The sequence below is a fragment of the Stegodyphus dumicola genome, chromosome 10 (genome assembly GCF_044657685.1).
Source record: "Stegodyphus dumicola isolate Sdum_Otavi_A_Nest chromosome 10, ASM4465768v1".
Lineage (NCBI taxonomy): Eukaryota > Metazoa > Arthropoda > Arachnida > Araneae > Eresidae > Stegodyphus > Stegodyphus dumicola.
The window spans coordinates 186,928,453-186,954,795 of NC_140777.1; the positions used below are offsets into that span (position 1 = coordinate 186,928,453).

At 34.1% G+C, this 26,343-nt stretch overlaps 1 protein-coding gene across 6 annotated transcripts in view; it reads right to left on the reverse strand.

Moving 5' to 3' along the window:
- LOC118191479 (2',3'-cyclic-nucleotide 3'-phosphodiesterase-like) overlaps positions 1-26,343 on the reverse strand; it is a 61,989-nt gene that overhangs the window by 14,625 nt on the left and 21,021 nt on the right. For all 6 annotated transcript variants that reach the window (XM_085826009.1, XM_035362278.2, XM_035362273.2 and 3 more), the window contains one exon: positions 6,030-6,186. In XM_085826009.1, coding sequence (XP_085682135.1) covers positions 6,030-6,186 — 157 coding nt within the window. The remainder of the gene's footprint in view (positions 1-6,029; positions 6,187-26,343) is intronic.

The window sequence follows — 26,343 nt, forward strand, 5'->3', positions numbered from 1 at the left end:
TATCCTTTTTCGAACAACACACTTTGCACTGTCTTGTAGGCTCACGTTTCGCAGGAATAGGAGGAAAATGGGATATAAAATGTCGTTCAGTAAGACGGGCAGGGTTATCTATTGTAGGTGGTCTGCCAACATTCTTTTGTCCAGAAGCTGCATCATCATATTTATGTAAAAGCTCTTCTACAACTTGGATTCGAAATTCTAAAAATGTAATACATTTCCCAACTACATTTTTATAGAGTAAATATGAGTTCCAGAGTACCTTGTCTAGTAAATGTAAAAATATCTTTTTATAATATTTTTTCTGACATTTTCGGATTGTTGGATGAAAGGATATTTCCTGATCACAGCGATCTACACCACCCATAGTTAGACCGTAATTAGAAACTATCTTCGGCTTGAGTATATCGCCATTTTTTATTTTTGAGGCTGACCATGGAAGTATCATGAATACTGCTCATCAAACACACATCCTTCATCTTCGGTTGAAGAATCTAAATCATCTATATAACATTTCAAAGAACTGGACGCTATTTTACAACAAAAAGATCCCATGCACCTTGAACCAAATAACCTCTAACCTTTGAAATCTTCAGTAAAGTACTGTCATCTATTGAACTGAGCGCACATTAACTTTTCCCGAAATACAGTCGGGTTTGACAAAGAGACGAAGCCGAAATAAACGCCTCCCGATATATATTCGGGTATAACAATACGATGCACTCAAAAAAAAAAAAATTACCCTGAGTAATACTCGGGCATGACATTTTCGAACCCCAGTGCTGTGCCCGAGATTATCTCGTGCATGACAGTTAAAAGGTTAACTTCTATGATTATTATTAATATGAAAACTGATCCGGGTGTTCTTTGACTGCAATATTTTATTTCTTAAAAACTTCTCATGCTTCATATTCTATAATTATCATACATAATAAAATTGATCCAATTTTTGCACTTCATTCAAAAAGCATTTAAAAGGGGGATATGTTGAAAGGAAGAGCAGGGGGAGATAATGCATTCCAACTATACACCAGCACTTTTCTGCTAGCAAACAAAAGATTAGGCTTTGTTCTTCTGCACATAATAACCATTTTAATAGCTAAAAATCATACTTACTTTTAATTGTTCCTAGTGAAAGGCAATAGCTTTAAGCAGTATTTGTTATCCCATCTTTCGAGAAAATTTCTGGTGAATTACAGCTTTATTATCTGTAATTCATTGATCTCAACAAAGACTGAGCAAAGGGTATTTTGGGCTCAGTCCCAATACTCTAAAATGTCTTCGGTTTCGACTACAAAATGTGTATTGTTCAAACTGTGTTTCTGCACAAGTGGAAGGTTTTGCAGGCCACAATACAAGTTTAAAAAGAAAATTATAAAACATCCACCCAAGTTGACAAGTGTTTATTAACTAAAAAATATTGAAACATCTTCGAAAATTAATCAGGAGTTTCCTGCCTGAGCTGCCAATGTTCTAAATGAAATAAACATATCCTTCAAGGACTGAATATACATATTACAATAATTAAAAAAAAATCAATGCACTGGTTTTAAAACTTAACATATATCATCATATGTTAAAGAAGACGACATGCAATCCTTTGCAAAAACTAAACAATTTTCTAATAGAAAATAAAATTCTTAAAAATTATATAATGGTGCAACTCTTCCCATTAAAGAAAACGACAAGACAATATTTCTCAGAAGAAAAAAACTAAGTATGACTGCATAAAAAAATCTGTTCAAGTATGCCAATGAAGGAAAGAGAAAAACTTATGGTTGGTTGGTGTCCTGTCCTTTGATAAGCCAAATTGATCTATGCCTGGAAATTACTGCTTTTGCTAGTTCCACTGTCTCCTTGGAAAAGAAATATACAGCTTTCCATTATACAGCTCTCCTTGGAAAGGAAATTTCCCCAAGCTTTGGAGAGCTGCAAGTATTGCTGGATAGGTAAAGGTGCGTTCTCGAGAAAGCTCCGTTTCGGGGTAGTTTCTACAAATTCTACATGACCTGTTACCATCTTCAATATTCCTCTAAAATTGCAGGTTCTCGATCTAGTAATGGTCTTTGCAATTTCTACGTTTTCACCAACATCGCATATCTGACAGTCTTTCTTAATTGATTTCTCTTTTGAGTCTATGTCTGGAAATGGTATTAGCATCCTCTAAAGTGATGTAGGATTGAGTTGTTGAGATTTTTGCCTTTTTTAGCCAGTTACCTCGTTTCCATCAATTCCAACATATGCAGGTATCCATTTCACAATGCATGTCTTTCCCATCTGGTTGACTGTTTCTAGGCATTGGTTTACATTCTGGGCGAGTCTTGAACGTCCTCATCAACGTTTTAGCAAATTCAATCTTAAAACGCAAATTTTTAAGTAAAAGCAGCTCCTAAATTTTTGGTTGCAGATTCATGCAGAATACCTAGAAGTTTCTCACTCAGCTATCAACATTTTAATGCCATTCAAGACAATGTTAAATGAAAAATCTTTCTCAGCATATGTGGCAGTTATAACATAAAGTACCTTATAACATATTGATCTGTTTTAAATATTATTTTAAGATATACTTTTTCTAAAGGTTGATAGGGTTCCCTAATAAACCTCTAAGGGTTCCATGAGTTTGAAATCACTGCTATAACTCAATGAATGTTTTCTCATCATTGAAATTGTTGTAAATAATATATTGTCACCAACAGTTTCAAAAATTAAGTCATTTTTAGAGCATTTTAGAAATATGCCATACAAAGAAACTTAATCATAAACTCGTAAACTTTATCATATTGATTGATATAGCCTAACTTACAAATGCATTCCACAATAAATAATGGACTTTTATATGTTGAACATCTTTGCAAAATCTCAAGATACTTTTTTTAATCATTCTTTTACATCTGCAGTATTTTCCTTATTGCTATGTCACTGTAAAACATATTTAATATGTCAAAAATATTCATGCTTCCAATATGTAACCTGCAAAATCACTTTTTCTTCAATTTCAAAGATTTATGTTTTTGTAAGGCATTTTTTATACATAAATAAAAGAGAGATACATCAAGAAGCTACTAACAGTGAATGTTAAATACATTTGAAACAGTTAAAACTTCCGTAACTTGTTGTAAACTAAAATTGCTTATACATCACTTCTCTTTCACAGTAAAATATACAATTTTTTAAGAAAATGAATATCATGAGCCGAAAGCACATTTTTTCAGTATAAGCTTTATCATGTTAAAAACACATAAGAGAATTTCAATTAATTAACAAATTTCTACTTCAGCACAGCAAAAGATTGTCTATCTGGAAAGGTCAGGAAATACCTAATTCTGGATAGATGAACATATAGAAAATGGAATTCCCATTAAAAAAGACAAATCAAAAGGAAAAATTTTCATTTTGAAATTAAAAAACTATCATGATTTTTGTTACCATCTTGAATATTAAAAGCCTGCATTTAAAATTATATAAGATTTTGAAAAAAATATACATTTCAGTCATAAAAGGTGATGTATTTCAACTGTTACGAAATCCCACAGAACATAAAAATTTATCACCAATCATTCCAGTAGAAGTTTAAAATAAATACAACTATTTGGATAGATAATAAAGGGATGAAAATTACTCATTGGCACATAAAAAAACTGAATTACTTATCATAATTTTTCACATTATATGGCTATTGTTTATATGTTTTCAAAGTTATGTACCATAGTTAAGACACAATAACATGTTGAATAAATACTAATTCAGAAGTCAAACAACAAAAATCAGCGTTATATTTTCAAATTTTCAAGGTAGTTTCGATGGTTTTACCGGAACCACCACCGTCAGCTGCAAAAGCACAAATGAACGAGATAGGATATAATGATCAGATTAAAGCCTGGACAGATAATAAGCTAGTGGCGCCATCTGATGATGAAACCAGAACTAAAACATAATTTCTTTAACGGCCGAAGACAAAGATGGATTGGAATTAGGATCTTTAACTAGAACAGAAAGATTTTTTTTAATGTGAAATGCCTCTAGAAAATTCAGTTCTCCAATGGAAGATGTTTTTTGAATAATTTTGGCAGCAGAAAAATTGAAAGTGTGATTTTCGGACCAACAATGTTGAGCAACAGAAGACTTCTGTGTTTCCTTTTTTCTAACATATGCCTCATGTTTCTTGACGTGAAATTTTAAGGCTCTCTTAGTTTGGCCAATGTAAATTAAACCACACTAGCAAGGAATCTTATAAATACACCAGGAATTCATATCCGGAATGGGGTCCTTGAGTATAGAACTCGGAATTTTATTGATGGGAGAATAAACGACCCGAAAGTGAAATTTCTGCAAAATATGTGCAACTTTATAGCTAATTGATGGAAAGAAGGGAATGACAACAGAATTTTTATAATCTCCTAAAACAAGAGTGTGCTTTTTAGTGTGTTGAGATGAGATTATTTTAAGATATACTTTTTTTTTCCCATCTGGTTGACTGTTTCTAGGCATTGGTTTACATTCTGGGCGAGTCTTGAATGTCCTCATCAACGTTTTAGCAAATTTAAAAAAACGCTTAGAAAAAAACGCTTTTTTCTACTCCTTTTTTAAATATATTTACTCTTTTAAGAATTTTTTAACTGCTTGATTAATAATGTCGGGTGAAAAGCCCCTGTCAACAGCTATTGCTTTTAAATAATTTAGTTCTTTATCAAGGGATAGTTTGGAGGAGCAAACATGAACAGCACAGAAAACATAGGAATAAAATGAAGCTAACTTTTGTTTAGTCGGATGACATGATTTAATGTGTGGTGTAAGGCAAACCGATGAAGGTTTACGGTAAACCATAGTATTGAAGTTGGATGTGTTATGTGTGACCCGAATGTCGAGAAATGGAAGAGAATTGCAAGTCTCAAGTTCAAAAATATCAAAGTGAACTGAATAGCAGGATTAATAGAATTCATTGTTGAAAGAACTTTATTTAAATCATCTTTATTACCTTCAAACAGGGTAAATGTATCGTCTACGTAGTGGAACAATACCGGGAAGTTTAAAGTTTATGCATTATTTAAATGCATTATTATGAATCAAAATTGTTTGAAACTTTAAACTTCCTGGTACTGAATTATGTACCATGTACCATTCTGAATTATGAAGTTTTTTTTTTGGGGCGGGGGCGGGGGACATCTGGATCCTGTAACTTTGAAAATACTCCACTTCATGCAGTCCTAAATACTAAATAATTTTTTTTAATGAAATGTCATAAAAATTAAGCTGGCTTATCGAGGATTAACCTAGTTTAAATTTAAACCAAAACAAACTTGTTATGATTGTGTTGAAACGTCATTACTGGCACTATATCACACTGTGTACACATTAATATTAATATGAGCTTTATAATGACATTAAAAATCTCTCACTAAATTTTTCTATAAGATTCTAGTAACTTGATCTTTACGGTTAGTGGATAATGCTGGATAATGGAGTTTTTACTGTACAAGCAACCTTTGCTAATTATTAATGAATATCTAAGACTTGTCAATAACTTCTAAAAAAATTATAATTTAATAATAACCAGTTATGAGATATAGTACATGTCTGTTATGCGACACAAAAGGCTTCTTCATGTGCTTATAGGCGTACAAATAGTTTCTTGCATATATCATCAGAAAAATCAGTGCTTTACGATTATCCAAATCGACAATTCATTTGTGACTTAGCTGGAAAACAATTTTATTTGGCTAATTTTACTCATAGGTTTATTGTTCTGTTCATAAATAATAGTAAAAGCATTTAATAAATTTTATGGAAAAAAAAAAAAAAACGCTTTTTTCTACTCCTTTTTTAAATATATTTACTCTTTTATAGCTTGTGGATACTGTTTGTTTAAATATAAAGCATATAAATTAACACATACTCTTCCTGGTATGGACATATGGACATTTAAAAATATGCCCACAATAGAATAATTCAGTCAAATATTGTCAAGAGTGTAAATAATCAGAAAGTACAAAAAATCATTTTGATTAATATAAAATACACAATTAAATATTTACCTCAGGTGATACTTTAAATTTATGCGTTGTAATTGCCATAATAACAGTATAATCAAATTCAGCTGCAAAATCCAAATATGGCTGAAGCTCAAATTTTCTCATGTGCGTGTTCCGTACAACAATTGGATGGTTATTCTTTTTACAAGCATCTGACACTCTGAAAGGTTAAAAAAAAAACTCTTACTATTTCAGGTATTTATCCTTATGACAATTCTCTATCAGAAAGATAACTTGAAAGTTGCATACAAAATTCAATAACAAAATATGTTAATAATAGCTATTATAATCATTAATTCCACACAATGAACACAAAAGATTCTTGGCTTTTATTCTTACGGTCATACTTCCAAATTCAACTAGAAATGACTGTGAATAAAGATATACAATACAAATTTTGAAAGATCCCAGATGTCCAATAACAGAATAATCTATTGTTTAGATTCCCCCCCTCCCACTTTTTTTTTTTTTTTTTGAAAACTTGCTTTTTATCATACGGTGTAGAAATGGAGAATTAAGATATTCAAGAAAAAGAAAATGGACTTTAAATCAATTTTTCTCCATTACTTTCTGCGCATGCATCGCGTTGACGCGTAAGACCTTTATGGCTGCGAATATGCGTGTGCGCATGCGCATAATACGTTTACGCATGCGCGTTTAATATATAACGGACAGTATGAGCTAAGCTAAAATTATCTAATTCAGTTAATGTTGCAGATTGCGTTGATCCTTAATCTTCAAATTGGATCTGGCTAATTGTTTTTTGCAGACTGTTAGAGCAATTTTATAAATAGTAAGCTTGAACGTTCGATTATGTCAAAAAGAATTTCCGATTCTGGAGCTGCCAAAGGATCTACAAAGGAAAAGCATGTCCATCAAACAAAAAGTGGAATTGCTGCAAAAAATGGATAAAGGCATGAAGAAAGTGACAGAGAGGTTAGTGAAAACGAAAAAATTTCAATTGACAATTTCACGCTGCTCTGTGGGGGGGGGACGCAGCGACGCGCAATGAATTGGAAGTTAATCTGTCAGCACTATCCTTATCTTCAGGGCAGATGTTTTTATTTTATTTTGGCTTATAATTCCTTACTAAATGTAGTATCTCGTCTCGATGTACTTTTGTCTCTGATATGATTTAAATCAAATTCCTCGTCATTATAATTCGCTTCCAATAGCGAAGAAAGTGACACAGAGGTTATTGAAAACGAAAAAATTTCGATTGACAAATTAGTCAGTATTCTCAACACAGCAATTATAGGATTTGAACAGCGGAACTTTGTAACTGAACAAGAAATTATGTCTGTTTATAGAATTAAAGAGAATGTATTATCACATAAAACGAAGCAACTTAAACAATTTATATTGAAAGAAATGTTTAATAAAGTAAACAAATAAATATTAAGCTTTTTTTTGTGTAAATTTTGATACCCTTTAGATCATAATTGTTCTTTATTTCATAAATTACAGTTTCATATTTTTAATTTTAGAATTTCTGCATGCCATCTTACTTGATTTAAACTGATGATCTATAATCCGGAAAAATCGATAATCCGGAATCGCTGAAGTCCCGACGAGTCCAGATTAACGACTTTTGACTGTATATATAAGAGCAGGTTCCTATTATAGAAAAGCAAAATGAATGGAAGAAATTTTCAGTTTAAAATTATAAATACTATCAACTTATTTCTTATAAACATGAATATCAAACTAAATGCCACTGACCATGAAAGTTGGTGGCAATGTTGCCAAACTTGCACAAATCGTTCCAGCAGGAGTTTAAAGGAGCATTGTTCTTTATTTTTTAATAAGATAATTAAAAAATACAAGTTATGGATATAACACATAAAATGATTAGTCACTTATCCCAATTTCTCAATTTGCATTGTCATTATTTGGTCATTTTCAAATAAGGTTGCTTATCAAGCTCATTAATGTACACTTCTCCTGGTGCCAAGATCTTGTAATTTTAAAAATACTTTACTGCAAGCTGTTTCATAGAAAACAGATTGCATATTTTAATCATCCTCTCTCCCATATGCAAGGGTTAGCTGGTTGGTTTATTAGGTTATGGTAAAACACACTGCGGCTATCTGTCTAAGAGAAGGGATGCCTTCATGGAGGACTTTCTAAGGGAAACTGGCTCATAAATATGTTATTGAGATAACCATAAAAATGCCCATGTGGTCAACCTGTTCACCAAGATTCAACCCCACAACGAACTACCAGTATTCAGCAACTTTTACTGCTCAGCTGCTGGTGGGTGTCACACATGCAAGAGAAAAAACAGATAAATAGCAGCTAACTTATATCCCTCTTTATAAAAACTAAACCAACTTAACATTAATTAATCTGGTTTATATAAAAGCAAGGTGAAGACCTTGTGATTGCATTGCGATACCATGTTCATCCATTACAGGCACTAAATCACACTGTTCGGCGACAACTATCGTATAGGTGCTTTATGTTGTCTTTATAAGTCTTCTGTTTGTTATGTTTTTAAAAAGAAAAGTTTCTAAAATTCTAAAATTTCCACTTATATATAATATTCCAGGCATTTACTGTCCAAGTAAAACGTTAAATCTTCCAATTAACAGAATATGCAAAGAAGCGCTAAATGAAGTTGATATAATTGAAGTCTTCCCCTGCAGTGACAATGCTCCAATTAATGATGAATTAATGGATGGTAAAATCTGCAGAATAGTTTAAATCAAGAAAATACCTGCATCTAGTCTTTGAGTCACAGTTTAATTTCATGAGGTGATTATTCAAACATAGCCTTTCTTTGCTCAGAATAGAACACTTCTTTCCTTAAGAAATATGACAACTACTTATTCATCTCTTGCAAATCCAAATCATATAAGTCCATTCCTTATCTCCCCAAAAAGGTTAAAAAAACTGTTAATTGCATCTGGAAAGATGTGAAATCAAACTGGTGGCATGTGCACCGAAGAACTATGCCAAAACAAAACAGTGTCAAGTTGTAGGACTTTAACAGAAATATACTGCAAAATTTTAAATTTTACAAAATATGGAAAGAAATGCTAAATGAAGAGGATATAACTGAAGTCTTCTAATGCAGTGAGAATGCTCCTTTCATCAATTAATTAAAAAATGGCAAAATCAGTAGTACAGTTTCCAGAAAATACTACCACTGAAGGTTGTTGAAAAAGTTTTAGTTAACTATTTAGGGAAATGCTGTTACAGAACTAGAAAAATGAAACTTTGTAATAACAAAACATTATGCCTTTGTAGAGAATGTACTGATACAAAACAATGAAACCACTTTAACAGCTTTTTTTATATTTTTAATTTTATAATTTCTACATGTCATTTACTAGATTTAAGTTAATGATCTAAAATCTGGAAATTTCTAAAACGCAGAATTGCTGAAGTCCTGCGGAATGTGGATATTGTACTGTATAAACAACATATGTAAAAAGGCTTTATATGCCAAAATATACTTCTGTATTCAATATGTGTGGAAAATGCTTGCAGGGCAACTTTATTTTAAAAATAAAAGAATGTTATTTAGTTATCTAGTTTAGTTAGCAAAATAAATCAAATTACACTCGCACCTAATCCAACACTCCTGTCTTTCCTGGGAAAACTGTAAGAATGCTTCTTTCAGAACCTGTCATAAACAGGTCATCACATTCTTTTCGGATTGCTTGAACTCTCAAAAAACATTAACCCTATAGAACAAACTTGATAATCTGGATTAGAAGATAATGGTCTGTTTCTGACTAAAGAAATCCAAACTTCTGCACCAAAGTACAACATCATACCAAATGTAAACAGATGCTTTGATGTTGTTTGCATTACAAAGCAAATTAAAAGCAATAAAAAGACGATTGTTCCATGTACCTTTCTCACTCAATTTACTTTAAAAAAAGAGATAACTGAACAAAAATAAAGAACAAAATAAGAAATATGACTAAGAAATAAAAAATTATTAAAAAATGCAATTAAGAAAAGTTAAAGGTGCAAAAAATCGAGAATTGTGCATATATTTCAACAAACAAGAAGAAATTAGTGTAAGTAAATTAGTCAAATTGTGCTGTTCCTTAATCTCCTAATTGGATCCAGCTTATTATTTTTTGCAGACTGTTAGAGAAATTTTATAAAAATTAAGCTTGAACTTTCGATTATGTCAAAAAGAGTTTCCAATTCTGGAGCTGCCAAAGGATCTACAAAGCGAAAGCATGTTTCGATGTCCATCAAACAAAAAGTGGAATTGCTCCAAAAAATGGATAAAGGCACATTCATCTCAAAATACAGACACTGGAAGGTCAGCTGTATATGACATAAGCAAAAAGAAAAAGGAACTTTTTCAATTTTTTGTGTATTCCGACATTCAATTGACAAGTTAGTCAGTATTCTCGACACAGCAATTACAAGACTTGAACAGCGGAACTTTGTAACTGAACAAGAAATTATGTCTGTTTATAGAATTAAAGAAACAACTTACATTACAGCAACTTAAATTGAAAGAAATGTTTAATAAAGTAAACAAATAAATATTAAGCTTTTTTTTTTTTTTTTTTTTTTTGTAAATTTTGATACCCTTTAGATCATAATTGCTCTTTATTTCATAAATTACAGTTTCATATGTTTAATTGTATAATTTCTGCATGCCATCTTATCAGATTTAAATTGATGATCTATAATACGGAAAACCTAATCCTGAATCACCGAAGTCCCAACGAGTTCGGATTACCGACTTTGTACTGTATAAGAGCCCTCTATTACATTTAAAGAAATTAAATAATGAAGAATCTGCATAAATGTATGTACGTTTCTCGAATTGTGATAAAACAATGGTACCTAGAGCCTTCAAATTTTGAATAAAGTAAGTCTCCACCCAAATATGGGCATCTGGAAGCCCAACTTTGGAATTTGTTTTATTACCTATTTCATATTTTGTAAAACTTTTAACAAATTCGTGATTAACAATCTGTTGTGTACATAACTGTTTGATCGCATTATAAAAATCCAGGTGAATTATTTTTCTGATTTAAAAAATTCTTGATTTTATTTAATTCTTAATTATTATTTTAATAATTTAATTTTGGGGAAAAAACAGATGCTTCTAAGAATATTATTTAGCTTCAAAGAATATTATTTTTTTTCCTTTTATTTGCAATCTTTGATTCATTGTGAAAGAAGCAGAGAAGGGAGGCGATTTTGCTAAGTCATGATTTTCACAGGCTGTTTCGTCATTTAGAATGTTCTAGAAGAAATTTCTTTTGTGCAATTGACCTTTAGGACAGGAAGTACGTGACAGGAGGGGTCAGAGGTTGCCACTTAAACTTCGATATAAATCATCTGGTATTGGCGATCGGGGTCCGGTCGTTGGCTAAGTGAAGAGGGGCGTGCATGTGGGATCACCCTAGTTCTGACATTCGGGGAAAGAAACGCAAATTTTCTCCAAATTAAGGGGGCGATAAATGAAGCCATTGTGGGAGCCAATGTTTGTGAAGAAGACGAAGAAAATTCGAGTTTGAATCACTTTTTGACTAAGACTTGGACTTCGAACTTGCTCTTGGGATGAGCGGTAGAAAGGGGGAAAAAAAGGTAGTTCGTCATCGAGCAGTGTTTCCGGCGGGGAGCGACAATTATGCTCCGCGGCCGTGGGTTCCCAAAAATGCGAGGGAAAAAGAAAAACTGTTGAGTGAACAACAAAAAAAAAAAAAAAAGTAACAGACTTTGTTCTATATCTGTATCGGCAAAACCTAGGACGATGTCCTCTGAACTTCTACGTAGATGGATCAAAACCTGCATCAGCCATTCTCTTGAGTACCTAGCCGCTGCCATTATTCTTACGGGAATGGATCACGACTGCTACTCCGATTACTCCAATTTTCCTTAGACGGTTTGGCTTGTTTTCCCGGAGTGGATGCAATTTATTGCCATGCCATTCGAGTCCCCTGAGCTGTGGATTTGCCAGGTGTCATAAAATATAGAATTAAAGATAAAGTTCTCCTCCACTTCAAGCTGTCTACTTAAAAGGTTTTTTTTTTTTTTTTGTTATCAATTTTTCCTATGAACTTTTAGGAATTTGTACTGTGTTCTTCTTCACAAACATTGGCTCCCACAATGGCTTCATTTATCGCCCCCTTAATTTGGAGAAAATTTGCGTTTCTTTCCCCGAATATCAGAACTAGGGTGATCCCACATGCACGCCCCTCTTCACTTAGCCAACGACCGGACCCCGATCGCCAATACCAGATGATTTATATCGAAGTTTAAGTGGCAATCTCTGACCCCTCCTGTCACGTACTTCCTGTCCTAAAGGTCAATTGCACAAAAGAAATTTCTTCTAGAACATTCTAAATGACAAAACAGCCTGTGAAAATCATGACTTAGCAAAATCGCCTCCCTTCTCTGCTTCTTTCACAATGAATCAAAGATTGCAAATAAAAGGAAAAAAAATAATATTCTTTGAAGCTAAATAATATTCTTAGAAGCATCTGTTTTTTCCCCAAAATTAAATTATTAAAATAATAATTAAGAATTAAATAAAATCAAGAATTTTTTAAATCAGAAACTTAATTACACTTAAATTGAATCTCTAAATTAATTCTAAATGGCTAAAAATTGTCTCCCCTTTCCCCTTCTTAATTTACCGAGACAAACAGGAAAGTCTTAATAAGTTAATTGTGGTGTAAAATATAGTTTGTTTTTTGTGAAATTATCCTAGTATAGATGTTGAATTTCAGATAATGTTTTTTTTAACATCCTAGGATGTACTGTAGTAGTTCTGGTTAAAGTTAAATTAAATGGGTCATAAAGTGAATTCTGAGACTAATTTCATTACGTTAGTTGAAAATAAAATAAAATTTGTAAATCCTTAATTTGAATGTGTAAATGATATAAATTGAAGAGTTCACATGTGTAACTAAAATAAGAAATTGAGTATTGATTACCTAGGATGTGAAATTTAATTTTAATTGTTGAGGAATCAGAATAAACTGTATTTTAATCTGGAACCTATTTCTTATGTTTTCTTTATATCTATTTATGTGTTTACTAATATGTATATTGCTTTTATCTCTTGTTTGTCCGATCCTCTCACGGCGTGGTCCCGGGTGCATTCACATAACGCAAAGCATATACTTTCACTTGTACGATCACGAAAAATGTTGAAATTAACTAACTCTTAAAGAGTTTATTTTCAGGTTGGTATTTAGTTTAACTAAATGCCTAATAAATAAATAAACTAATAATAAATCAATTTAGTTTAACTAAACTATGTTAGTTACAGCTTCACCAGTGTCTGTTTCTGTATCGGTGTTTACACCTGTGAATGCCGATATGGAAACAGAACAAAACAATTTCAAAGCTAGCCATGACAACAATGTACCGTGAATCTGTGTCTTTAAACTGTTCAAAATTATCGAATTGTCTGCCCAGTACCTGGCAAGAAACCTGTCTGCTACAGACATTCACTGGCAAATTTGTGAATTTTACAGAGCTACTGTCATGAATGAAGGCAATGTGTGTAAGTGAGACAGAGACTTCAAAGCTGGCTGCGAATACATCCATGATGAAACCTGCTCCGGTCACCCATCCGTGATCACAGACGATATGCTAACTTCAATTGAAGCAAAAATTCTTGAAAACAGACACTTCACCATAAGCACTCTTACAAAAAATTTTCCTGAAGTGTCTAGGTCAGTGCTGTAAAAGATTGTTTCTGAAAAGTTAAGGTTTAAGGAACTGTGCTCTCATTGGGTCCGTAAACTCCTAACGGATAAGCACAAAAACAAAAGATTTTGAGTGTTCACTGAATTTGACTCGTTTTAATAAAGAAGGTGACACAATGTTGAGTCAGATTATAACAGGAGAAGAAATATGGGTTTCACATGTCACACCAAATAGAAGCAACAGAGCATGTAGTAGTAGTAACGGAGAACGTGGGCACAACCCCTCTACCATTACGGTTAATCGGTTCTGCCCATGCCCACCCTTGTCCACGTGTTTATTAATAATTCTTAAATTTTTACATTGCCATATATTGTAGCTGTTACAAATAAAGTACATAACAAAGCATGGAGTGGAGACACACACAGTCTCCTTTAAGGGTAAGGCCAAACAGACGCTGTCCCAGTGCAAGATCATGGCATTCGTGTTTTGGGATAGGCATGGTGTTTTGTTGGTCACCTTCATGCAACATGGAACCACCATAAATGTGTTAGCCTATGGCCAAACCCTGTGAAAGCTAGGCAGAGCGATTCAAAGTAAAAGATGCAGCTGGCAGAGGAAATTTTACCACTCCAAGACAATGCAAGGCCTTACACTGCAGCTCAGATCAGAGCTTTACTGGATACTTTTGATGGGAAGTTTTAAACCTCCCTACAGCACAGACCTTGCATCGAGTGATTTTCATCTTTTCCGCTATCTCAAATATCATTTTGGCGGCAAATTTCTATGAAAAGGGTATTCAAAATCTAGTTCAAAGTTATGATTTGTATTTAAAAATACTCTGCAATTATGTTGAAAAATAGAGAAAAGTATGTGGAATTTGAAAATAAATTTTTTTTTATGAATTTTCTTTCCTTTGGATTTTATTTGAAAACACCCCTTAATTCCCCCCCCAAAAAACATAGTTACTATACAAAAGCGTTTTTAAAGGGGATATAACTAGAAATCATGCAGCTGCATGTCAACTATTTTTGCATAATGTTTTCAATCAAACATTACTCGATAAATACAAAACTATACATAAAAAAAAGATTAATTTAAGAGATAATAGACAACAAATGATTAAAAATAAGCCACCTTAAATGATAAAGATTAAGTTCAGATCTTGCAGTAATAACTCGCAACGTCTTTAATCCGGACTCATCAGGACTTCCTGGCGGCGTCGGGCAATTCCGGATTATCGATTTTTTCGGATTATAGATCATCAGTTTAAATCTGGTAAGATGGCATGAAGAAATTATAAAATTGAAACCATAATTTATGAAATAGAGTCATTATGATCTAAAGGGTATCAATATTTACACAAAAAAAAAAAAAAAAAAAAAAAAAAAAAAAGCTTAATATTTATTTGTTTACTTTATTAAACATTTTCTTTCAACGTGTGCATGCGTAAAGCATACATTACGCATAGTCGAAATTAGAAAATTGCAACCAGAAAACTATTTGATGTGTACTCGTGATATTTATAATGACGAGGAAGTTAATTTAAATCATATCAAAGATGGAATACATCGAGATGAAATACTACATTTAATAAGGAATTATCAGCTGAATAAAATAAAAATATCTGCCCTGAAGATAAGGATAGTGCTGACAGATCAACTTCCAGTTCATTTCGCGCCACTACGTCCCCCCGCAGAGCAGCATGAAATTGATAAACAAATTTCGGAATGGTTAGAGAAACAAAGAATATGCCTTTATCCATTTTTTCCAGCAATTCCACTTTTTGTTTGATTCAGTTACAAAGTTCCGCTGTTCAAGTCTTGTAATTGCTGTGTCGAGAATACTGACTAACTTGTCAACTGAATGTCAGAATACACAAAAAATTGAGAAAGTTCCTTTTTCTTTTTGCTTATGTCATATACAGCTGACCTTCCAGTGTCTGTATTTTGAGATGGATATGCCTTTATCCATTTTTTGGAGCAATTCCACTTTTTGTTTGATGGACATCGAAACATGCTTTCGCTTTGTAGATCCTTTGGCAGCTCCAGAATTGGAAACTCTTTTTGACATAATCGAAAGTTCAAGCTTACTTTAATAAAATTGCTCTAACAGTCTGAAAAAATAATAAGCCGGATCCATATAACATCAAATCATAAACCAGGGAGTAAGTGTGATTATTCTTAACACCATCTCTTAATCACATATTATTTTACATTTATCTCTTAAATAACAGAATCTTGGTTTAGGCAAGCTTTTTGTAAACAAATCAGCTTACTGATTTTCACTAGAAACATATACAAGAATTATATCATACAATTTTACAATATCCCTAATATACTTTAATATCCCAATGTTTTAGTCTAGCACAATTACTTTAATTTAATATTGCTTTAATTACAGACTGAATACCCTCATAAACTGAAACTTTAATGTTGTCGACTCCTGAGTATTTAATGTTGTCGACTCCTATTTTATAATGTATCTAAAATTTCTTTAGATACATTATAAAATACAATTAGGTCCTGAATAGCTTTTGCTAAAATCCAAAATTTCTGCCTCAGTAGAGGACAGAGCAATAGATGTTTGCTTCTTAACAGACCAATTTACAGGACAATCATTAAAGAAAATAATATACCCAGAAGTAGATTTTCTATCATATTGTATCTGACCCCCAATCAGCATCAACATAAACATTTAACATAATATCAACACTATTAGATTTACAAAATAATAATTTGAGTTCAGCTGTTCCTTTCACTTCAGACCAGCCCAAGCACTGTTAGTGGGTTGCTCTTGTATCTTACTCAGACAGTTCACAGAATACAGAATATCAGGACGAGTTGTCAAAGATAGGTACAGCAAAGCACCTACAAGTTCACAATAAGGGCCATGAAATTTTTCACCATTCACAAAATTTGATGAAGTTGACTTAAGCACTAGGGGAGTATCAGATGGCTTACAATCTAACAGTCTAAATCTATTTAACAATTTTTCAACATAAGCCTTTTGGCCTAAAGTAAGTTTGTTCTGTGAATATTCAAAACTTATTCTTAGAAATTCATTTGCAACTTCAGCCTTGAACATCTCAAATTCATTTCCAAGTAATTCAATCACAATTCTTACCTCTGAATCATTAAAACCAGCAATAAGCAAGTCGTCCACATTCAGCACAATAAATATTTCACTCTGTTTAGTTCTTCTCACAAAAGTACATGCTTCACAGTTTAGTTGTTGGAAGTTTAACTGAATTATAAAATCAGTAAATCTCTTGAACCACTGCCTCAGTGCTTGCTCAAGTCCATAAAGACTCTTGAGAAGCTTGCACACACGACCACTGTTGTCACTGTAGACCATTGGTTGTTCCATGTAGATTGTTTCTTGAAGATCACCATTCAGAAATGCAGTCTTTACATCTAATGCATAGATTTCAAAATTCTTTTGAATAATGATAGCCAGCACAAGTCAAAGTGATGATGTACTAATTACAGGAGCATAGGTCTCAAAGTAATCAATGCTTGGCTTCTTTTCAAAGCCACGAGCAACCAGTCTAGTTTTGTAAACATTGTTTTGTTTGATGCGCAACACCAATTTACAGGATATTGGCTTTTCATCCTTTGGCAAGTCGACTAACTTCCACACTTCATTCTTATTAAGAGAAGCTATTTCCTCATCCATGGTTTTCCTCCATAGGACTTGCTCTTCTTTTGGAAATATTACGAGGGCCATCCAGGAAGTAGATTACGTTTCCGTCTGTGTCCGCTAGGGGCGGGGCTAGCGCGGCCATCTTGGGGTCAGAGCGTTGCGCAGCTCAGTCTGCATCTAGCCGTGCTAGTGAGAGGTTCGTGCTGTGCTCCGTTCAGATACTGTGACGGTTTGAAATGTCTGCGTTAATTGAAAATCCTGCGAGCTGCGAGGTGCGCTCAGTAATAAGGTTTCTGACTGCAAAAAACTGTAAACCGATAGAAATCTATCGGCAGCTTCGTGAAGTGTATGGGGACAACATTATCACTGAAGGTGGAGTGCGTCAGTGGGTCATAAGATTTCAAAATGGCCGAACCAATGTTCACGACGAAGATCGAAGTGGGAGACCCAGCATAGTGACCGCCGAACTTCTCGAAAAAGTCGATGCTAAAGTCCGTGAAAATCGAAATTTCACAATAACGGAACTTTCTTTGAGTTTTCCACAAATTTCGCGAAGTTTGTTGCACGAAATCATCAGCGAAAAGCTTGGTTACCACAAGTTTTGTGCAAGATGGAAGGCAAGAAGAGGTAACGAAGTGGTTGAAGGCGCAGGCGGCCGAATTTTTCGACGAAGGAATTTCCAAGCTCGTACATCGCTACGATAAATACCTTAATTTGTATGGTGACTATGTAGAAAAGTAGTATTTGAGTGTGGCTTTCATCTGTATATAATAAAATTTGTTTCCTATACTTTGTTAATTTTTTATTCCAAAACGTAATCTACTTTCTGGATAGCCCTCGTATTATATCCTCATAATGTTACTGTGCCAAAAATTGACACATTAGCTTCATACACAGAGTAATCATTCAACTTTACAGGTAATTTTATATTTCTTCTTTGCCTAGTAATTTCTTCATGACTTTCTCCAAGATTTCTGGATTCTACATCACTTGAATCACATATTACTTCATCTTTAGCAGGATCTGTACTTTCTATGGAAAAAACATCTTGAACCGAGATACATTTCTTTTTCTCTTCATTGAACACTACATTTCAAGAAACCACAATATGATTTGTGACTGGGTCCAGTAAACGATAACCCATGATAGAGCATCCAATAAAAATCATCTTTTTTGATTTTGGATCTAATTTCTTTCTTAAGTTATCAGGAACTCTCATGTATGCATCAAATCCAAACACCTTAATAATATTCAAATCAGGTGGCTTCCCATATTTGAGCTTATAAGATAGATTTTCAACAGTCTGATTTGGATTAAGATATGCAGCTCTCTGTACAGCATAACCCCAAAAGGATTTAGAAAGCTTTGCTTCACATATTAGACCTCGGGCCTTCTCTAAAAGATATCTGTTGGCTCTCTCAGCCACACCATTCAAAGGAGGTGAATATGGAAGAGCAGGATCTATCATAACACCATTTTTCTTGCAATGACGAGCTAGTTCACCAGACACGTATTCCTTGGCATTATCACACCGGATTTTGTAGAGGTCAGGATTCTGCTTTAGGAACAATTTAAACACTTCATTCATGTCACTCTTGTGCTTTAAGAGATGCACTTCAGTAAATCTAGAAAAATCGTCTATAATTGTAACAAAATACTTTTCACCTTCCCAAGTGGGTGGATCAATGGGACTACATATGCCAATGTGTATCATTCTCACCGGCACATGCTCTCTGCTTCTAGGGTCTTTGTTCAAAGGAGTGTTGGAACGTTTTGCTAGCACACACACTTCACAAAAACTTGATGGTGATTCAGATACTGGCAAACCCATTTCTTTTAATATTTTATCAGATGAGTGCTCCATGCACCTGTGCCATAATTCAGCACTATGATTTGCAATGTATGTTGAAGCTTTAACAGATTCAAATTGAGTCACATACTGTCCTTTCTCATCGAGTTTAGCAAATTCAAATTTTCCATTCCTCTTTTCAATAACAGCTACATCATTCTTAAAAATGACACTGTAACCTGCTTTTTGAATATTCTTCACAGATATTAATTGACCGTTCAACTCAAGCACATATAACATATCTTTAAGCAATATTTCTCTTCCATTTAACGTTCCAGGTATGTACCAATACCTTCTACCTTTAAAACATCATTTTTTGAAGTACACGCTACAGTTCCAGAAAAAGGTTTAATTTCTTCAAACCACTCACCTTTGTTACACATGTGTGTAAATGCTCCAGAATCCAAAATGAAATTTCCAACAGGCTCACAACCATACTGCAGCTGATTCTGTGTAATCTGATTTATGCTTAAATCTGCAATCCTTCTTGTAATGCCCCGAGCGTTCACATCCAAAACAAATTAATTTTCTCTTACAAAGCTTGGCAAAATGACCTTTACTTTTACATTTGTGAATCTCTTTAACCACTGCCTCAGTGCTTGCTTAAGTCCATAAAGATTCTTGAGAAGCTTGCACATGTGACCACTGTTGTCACTGTAGCCCATTTTTTGTTCCATGTAGATTGTTTCTTGGCAGATGATATCACTCTTATCAGCACTAAAAGCTACGTTATTACTTGAGCCAGAAACACGAGAATCATAAGAATATCTCTCATCTTGCAATTCTTCAGCATTCAAAGTCTTTGCATAACAAAGTCCAGCGTAACCATTTCATTTGGATGGTTCTCAATCGCTGATTTAATAATGTCGTACTCGGCAGGTAGCGACATTAACAAATAAATAATCACATCCATATCTTTGACTTCAGCAACCCGAGAGTCGCAGTTTATTTACGATTGCCAACAGTTTGTTAATATGTGACCTCATACTGCAATCTCGCCGTTTCTTCAGTGTCAATAATTTGTTTCGTACTACAGTCAAAAGTCGTTAATCCGGACTTGTCGGGACTTCAGCGATTCCGGATTATAGATCATCAGTTTAAATCTCGTAAGATGGCATACAGAAATTCTAAAATTAAAAATATGAAACCTTAATTTATGAACTAAAGAACAATTACAATCTAAAGGATATCAAAATTTACAAAAAAAAAAAAAAAAAAAAAAAAAAAACCTTAATATTTATTTGTTTACTTTATTAAACATTTCTTTTAATGTAAGTTGTTTTAAGTTGCTTCGTTTTATGTGATAATACTTTCTCTTTAATTCTATAAAAAGACACAATTTCTTGTTCAGTTACAAAGTTCCGCTGTTCAAGTCTCGTTAATTGTTGTGCCGAGAATACCAACTAACTTGTCAATCGAAATTTTTTCGTTTTCACTAACCTCTCCGTCACCTTCTTCATGTCTTTATCCACTTTTTGCAGCAATTCCACTTTTTGTTTGATGGACATTGAAACATACTTTCATTTTGTACGATCCTTCGGGAGCTCCAGAATCGGAAATTCTATTTGACATAATCGAAAGTTCAAGTTTACTTTTATAAAATTGCTCTTACAGTCTGCAAAAAATAATAAGCCAGATCCAATTCGAAGATTAAGGAACAATGCAATCATCAACATTAACTGAAATAGATAATTTTAGATTATACCGTCCGTTATACATAAAACGTGCACGCGAAAACATATTCTGCGCTTGCGCACTCGCCTATGCGCAGTGGTAAAAGGTCTTACGCGCACGAGTAAACGCCTATGCGCATGTGTCAACGCGGCGCATGCGCAGAAAGTTTTTAGCTTTGAGGTTCGGATTATGGGTGTCCGAATTAACGACTTTTGACTGTAATATTTGACTAACTGCACTCACCTTCAGGTATTTATTGTTTAAACTGCTCCAAATTTCACATGCAGAAGATTCACTCGACATGGTAGCCAATATGGCATCATCTAGAAGGGTTAGCAGCAATGTGTAACCTTTTTTGCATCTTTGATTTCAGCAACTTTCATTTGCTTCAATGACTAAATATTTATCAAGTTCTTTGGCTGCAAACACAGCTTCAACACAGCACTTAAACAGAGAAAAGTTTTTACAGTTAAATGGTTAAACACAATACTTTGTGTTCTCATCACGTGCTGCTATTTCAAATTTCACTTAACACGCGATTCCGTTCCAAACAAATAAGTTCCACAACACAAATATACATGTTTTGCCTCTAGCATGTTCAATATCAGAACCACGCTCTGCTGTTAAGATTTAAAAAGGTGAATCAGAGGCCAGTGAAACTTAAGTAGAGGCTTTATTAAATGATGAAATTAATCACTCTCATGACATAGCACACTTCTACATATCACACCAAACTACTCTACAACGACTGTTGCCGATACAACCTAAGCAAAATATAAACAATTACGGTTAATATACATATAACATCAAATCATAAACCAGGGAGTAAGTGTGATTATTCTCAACACTGTAAAAGAAATGGATTTTGTAAATGCTTTCCTGTGGAGAATCTGCTTTCAAAAAACAATCTAAACTGAAAAGGGAACCTCAAACACCAAATATTCTCCATAAAAAGATCTATTCTAGTTCATCAGAGAATGAAATACCTATTGATTCTGACGGTGAATTTTATTCTGAAGTAGATAAAAAATTCGAGGATATGTTTCTGAAGGACATATCTGCTGATAAAATGAATAAAGGTTTTCCTGTTTTGGTAGATTTTATTGCAGGAGGTGAGAGGGGGAATGGAAATTTCACCCCAGTTTTGAGAGAAAGCACCTCAGGGGTTGGTCCAAGTGTCTCTCCCCTTTCCCTCACCAGAGAGGACTTTTTGCTTGCCATATATTTCGGAGTGCTTTCATGCCACAAAGACACTATACGTTTACAAATATCCATTTCTCCTCCGGGATTCGAACCTGGGCCCTTTGGTACCGCAGTAGGCTCCCCTAACCACTATATTGTCTGGACAACTTAAAATTCAATAACTTAAATGAATATATATTATTGTTATTATTAGAAAATTTTTAGCATAAATTTCAATGTGATCAAAAATAGTGGCTGAAAATGTCACTGATTTGAATCTAAGTATTATTGACAAATATCTGATTTTGAACTCTAGGACAGGATTTTTTAATAAATTTTAAAGGTAAGAAATTTAGGCTAAAGTGCAGAATCGCCTACTTATTTGATTAGCGTTTGGCACTTTCACAAGAGTAAGAAGAATTGGAGACTTCCTATAGCTTGTCTGTATGGGATTTCCTTGCTGTTTTCTTTGATTTCCTCCCACTGTTGTTGTTCATCTACCTTTTTATATTTTATGCTGGGGTCCAATGGTGTGGATGCACGTTTTGCTTCAATCATTTTAAATGTTTCTAGGACCTCCGACACATAAATGATTTGATCTAGTGTGTATGATCCATTTTCTTCTTTGCATATTTGCATAGATAAGATCTGGCTTGCAGGACCTAGGTCCTTGACATTGAACTTTTTCTTGATGCTTTCCTTTAATTCATTTATCTCTGGCATGTTTCCAACTATGAGAAGGTCATCAACATAAACTCCAATCATGATGTTCTCCTCATGACAAAAGTAAATACAAGGGTCTGCACTTGATCTTTTCAATCCATACTGGATGAGGAAGTCTGTTATATATGTTAACTCATCAAACATAGATAAATTACTGTTTATTTATAAGATTAAAATTAAATTAGATTACTTTATACATAAGAGAGACATTGATGCTACATGGTTGGTGGCAAGTGACGAGAGTGTGACGCAGCACAAATACCGTGCACTTGCCTAACTAGTCAGGTTAGAGGCACTGCCATCTATCGGCAAGCAAAGTAATTAATATCTAACATGCACTTTTTATTTATAGAACAAGACTAGTGGATGTTACTAACTTAGTACAATAATTATTTTACATCATTACTTAGCAGTTAACTTAAGAAAACATTTTGACATTAAATTATTACTTAACAGTTGACATTAGAGAACATAGCAAAATTACATACCTGGATGACTCACTTAAATCTTTAAAATTGTGACTTACTAATTAGACTGATATTTTAGAGTTCTGAACAGTTCATAAAATTCCATAATTAGTCTATAAATAAAGTACAAGTTTTTGGCATCAATAAGTTCTTCCTAATTGTCTCTATATCAAAGAGGTTTTATTCTATTTCTACAAGATCATCTTAACATTGGTTCGGTTGACACATTTCCTGGAATTTGAGGATGTTTAATAGAATCATTTTCTGGTCCTTAGGTGGATCCTGCCTATCATTATCTACAAGAACAGGTTGATCCAGTGTTGATTGATCAAGTCCAAATAAATCTTCTGCTGTCCTGTTCCACTCTGTCATTTCACACGTAGACTTGTCTTTACGAATGTGATGTCGATTTCTCCTATACACAGTTCCATCCTTTGCTTTTATGACATACAATCTTGGCTGAGGACCTGTCTTCATGATCATACCCTGTTTCCAAGGCTCTTTAATTTTCCATTTAAACCCCACTTTATCATTTTTATGAAGTTTTGGAAGCTGGGTTGCGTGTTTATTTGCATATTTCTTTTGCACCAACTGCCTTTTTTCTAATGCTCTACTTGCACCTTTTATTTGATATTTTGGTTGCAATGCTTTAGGATGTGATGGCAGAAAAGATCTCTGTCTTCTTCCCATTAATAATTCAGCCGGGGATGGCAAATCTTTTGCAGGTTGAATTCTATAATCTAGCAAAACAATATACAAGTCTTTTCCTTCTTCAGCAGCTTTGCTCAGAGACTTCTTGAGAGTTTGGACAGATCTTTCAATTTGCCCATTTGCTCTAGGAAAATGTGGTGATGTGATGTTATGCATAACACCCCATTCTTCAAGAAATTTCCGCAATGCTTCCGAGTTGTATGGTGGTCCCCCATCAGTGATGAGCTTCTCTGGTATTCCATGTGTTGCAAAAATGGACTTCATAACGATCATTACAGCTTGAGCAGTTATATTTTTCAGTGGTTTCAGCTCTACATATTTTGAAAAGTAGTCTATCATTAACAGATATTGTTGTCCTTTCAGGTAAAAGAAATCACGGGCAACTTTTTGCCAGGGTCTCTCTGGTAGATCACAGTCTAAAAGAACTTCTTTCTGATTCGCCTGTTGATATTTCTGACACATCACACATTTAGAAACATATTCTTCCACATCTTTGTTGATGTTCGTCCAGTAAAAATATTCTCTAGCTTTACTAGAAACTATACCTTTGTGAGACACATGCAGTTTTTTCATAATATCTTTTCTAAGAGATGCTGGCACAACTAGTCGTTTCCTTGACAAATTATTCCATCCTTTGTTGTATAAAGCTCTTCTTTGCAATGCCAGTAAGGTTGTGCTGCTGGCCTTGTTTTGCTTCTTTCTGGCCATCTATTTTTGATATGAAATAACACATCTTGCAATTCAGGGTCCTTTTCTGTCATATTTCCGATTTCCTGCCATTTTGTTGGAGAGGCTTGTGTTAATAGACTTAACAGTAGGTTCTTGACTGAAGGTGTCATCAAAGGTGTCAACACTTGACTGTGCTCTGGACAGGGCATCAGCTATTAGCAATTCTTTTCCTGGGACATATTCCAATTTCAAATCCTACCTGTTTAGTTTGAGGAGCATGTGCTGAAGACGAGGTGAGATTGTATCATAAGGTTTCTTACTAAGGCCTAGTAATGGTTTGTGATCAGTCTGCACTGTTACATGTCTTCCGTATGTATAGTAGTTGAAATGTTCTAAGCCATACACAACTGCTAAGAGTTCTTTTTCAATCTGTGCATACCTTTGCTGCGTTTCTGTCAATGATGCTGATCCAAAAGCCACAGGTTGATTATTTTGTAGGAGAACCACTCCAATTCCACATTTATTGGCATCTACTGACACAGTTACAGGTTCGCTTTCATCAAAATATTGTAAACATTGGGCTTGCACAATTCATCTGTTTTAGGTGTCTTTGGATCATCTGTCTGTCTTTGTCATCAGTCAATCATCTGTCTTTGGATGTTTTCATCCCATAACCATTCGCTATCTTTTCTCAAAAGTTGCCTTAATGAATGAGTTAGACTTGACAACTGAGGTGTGAATTTTGCTAAGTATGTCACAATTCCTAGAAATCGCTGCAAGTCTTCTCAGCCTTTTGGTTCTGCAAACTTTTCAATCGCTTGGATCTTCTTTGGATCAGGTGCAATGCCTTTATCAGACAGTACATGTCCTAAATAAGTCACAGAGGTCCGAGATAGCTGTGTCTTCTCGATGTTAAATTTTAGATTAGCACTTCTGGCTATCGTAAGTGTCTTCCGCAACAACTTGCAATGTTCTTCGACAGATGACGATCCTAGGGCTAAATCATCAAAATATGGATTTATCTCGTTCTCATTGCTAAAAATCTCCTCCATGGCCCGTTGAAATTCCTCAGGTGCATTTTTCAGACCAAAAGGAAGAACCAAAAATCTGAATCTTCCCCAGGGCATTGTAAATGTTGTCAAGTATGATGACGCCTCATCAAGCGGTAGTTGCCAAAATCCATTCTTGGCATCCAAAATGGTAAATATTTTACATCCTTGGAATTTTGTCATAAGGGCTTCTGCTGTAGGAATTTGATAATGAGGTCTCTGAATAGCCTCATTAAGTTGTCTTGGATCTAGACAAATTCTCAATTTCTTTGGCGTATTTATCACAACCATGTTACTCACCCATTCTGTAGGCTCATCAACTTTCGTTATGATGCCAGTTTCAACCATTCTGTTTAGCTCCTGCTTTACTTTTTCATGAAAAGCAAGTGGCCACTTTACGTGGTGCTGCAACATGAGGTGCGACATTTTCTTTTATTTTTATCTTTACTGTGCGATTTAGTTTTCCCACACCAGTAAACACATCTGCAAATTCCTGTATCACTTGCTCTGGTGTCTCTTCATTTTGTTTCTTTTCCTGCTTGACTTGATACACTCTTTCAATCAGACCCAAGTCTTGACAAGCCTGAAGACCCAAAATAGGAGATGATTCCAGAGTGATTACTAGAAATTTGATAGTTTTTGTCAATTTTTTAGTTTTACATGTAAGGTAGCACTCACCTAATATTGGTACTTGGTTGTCACTA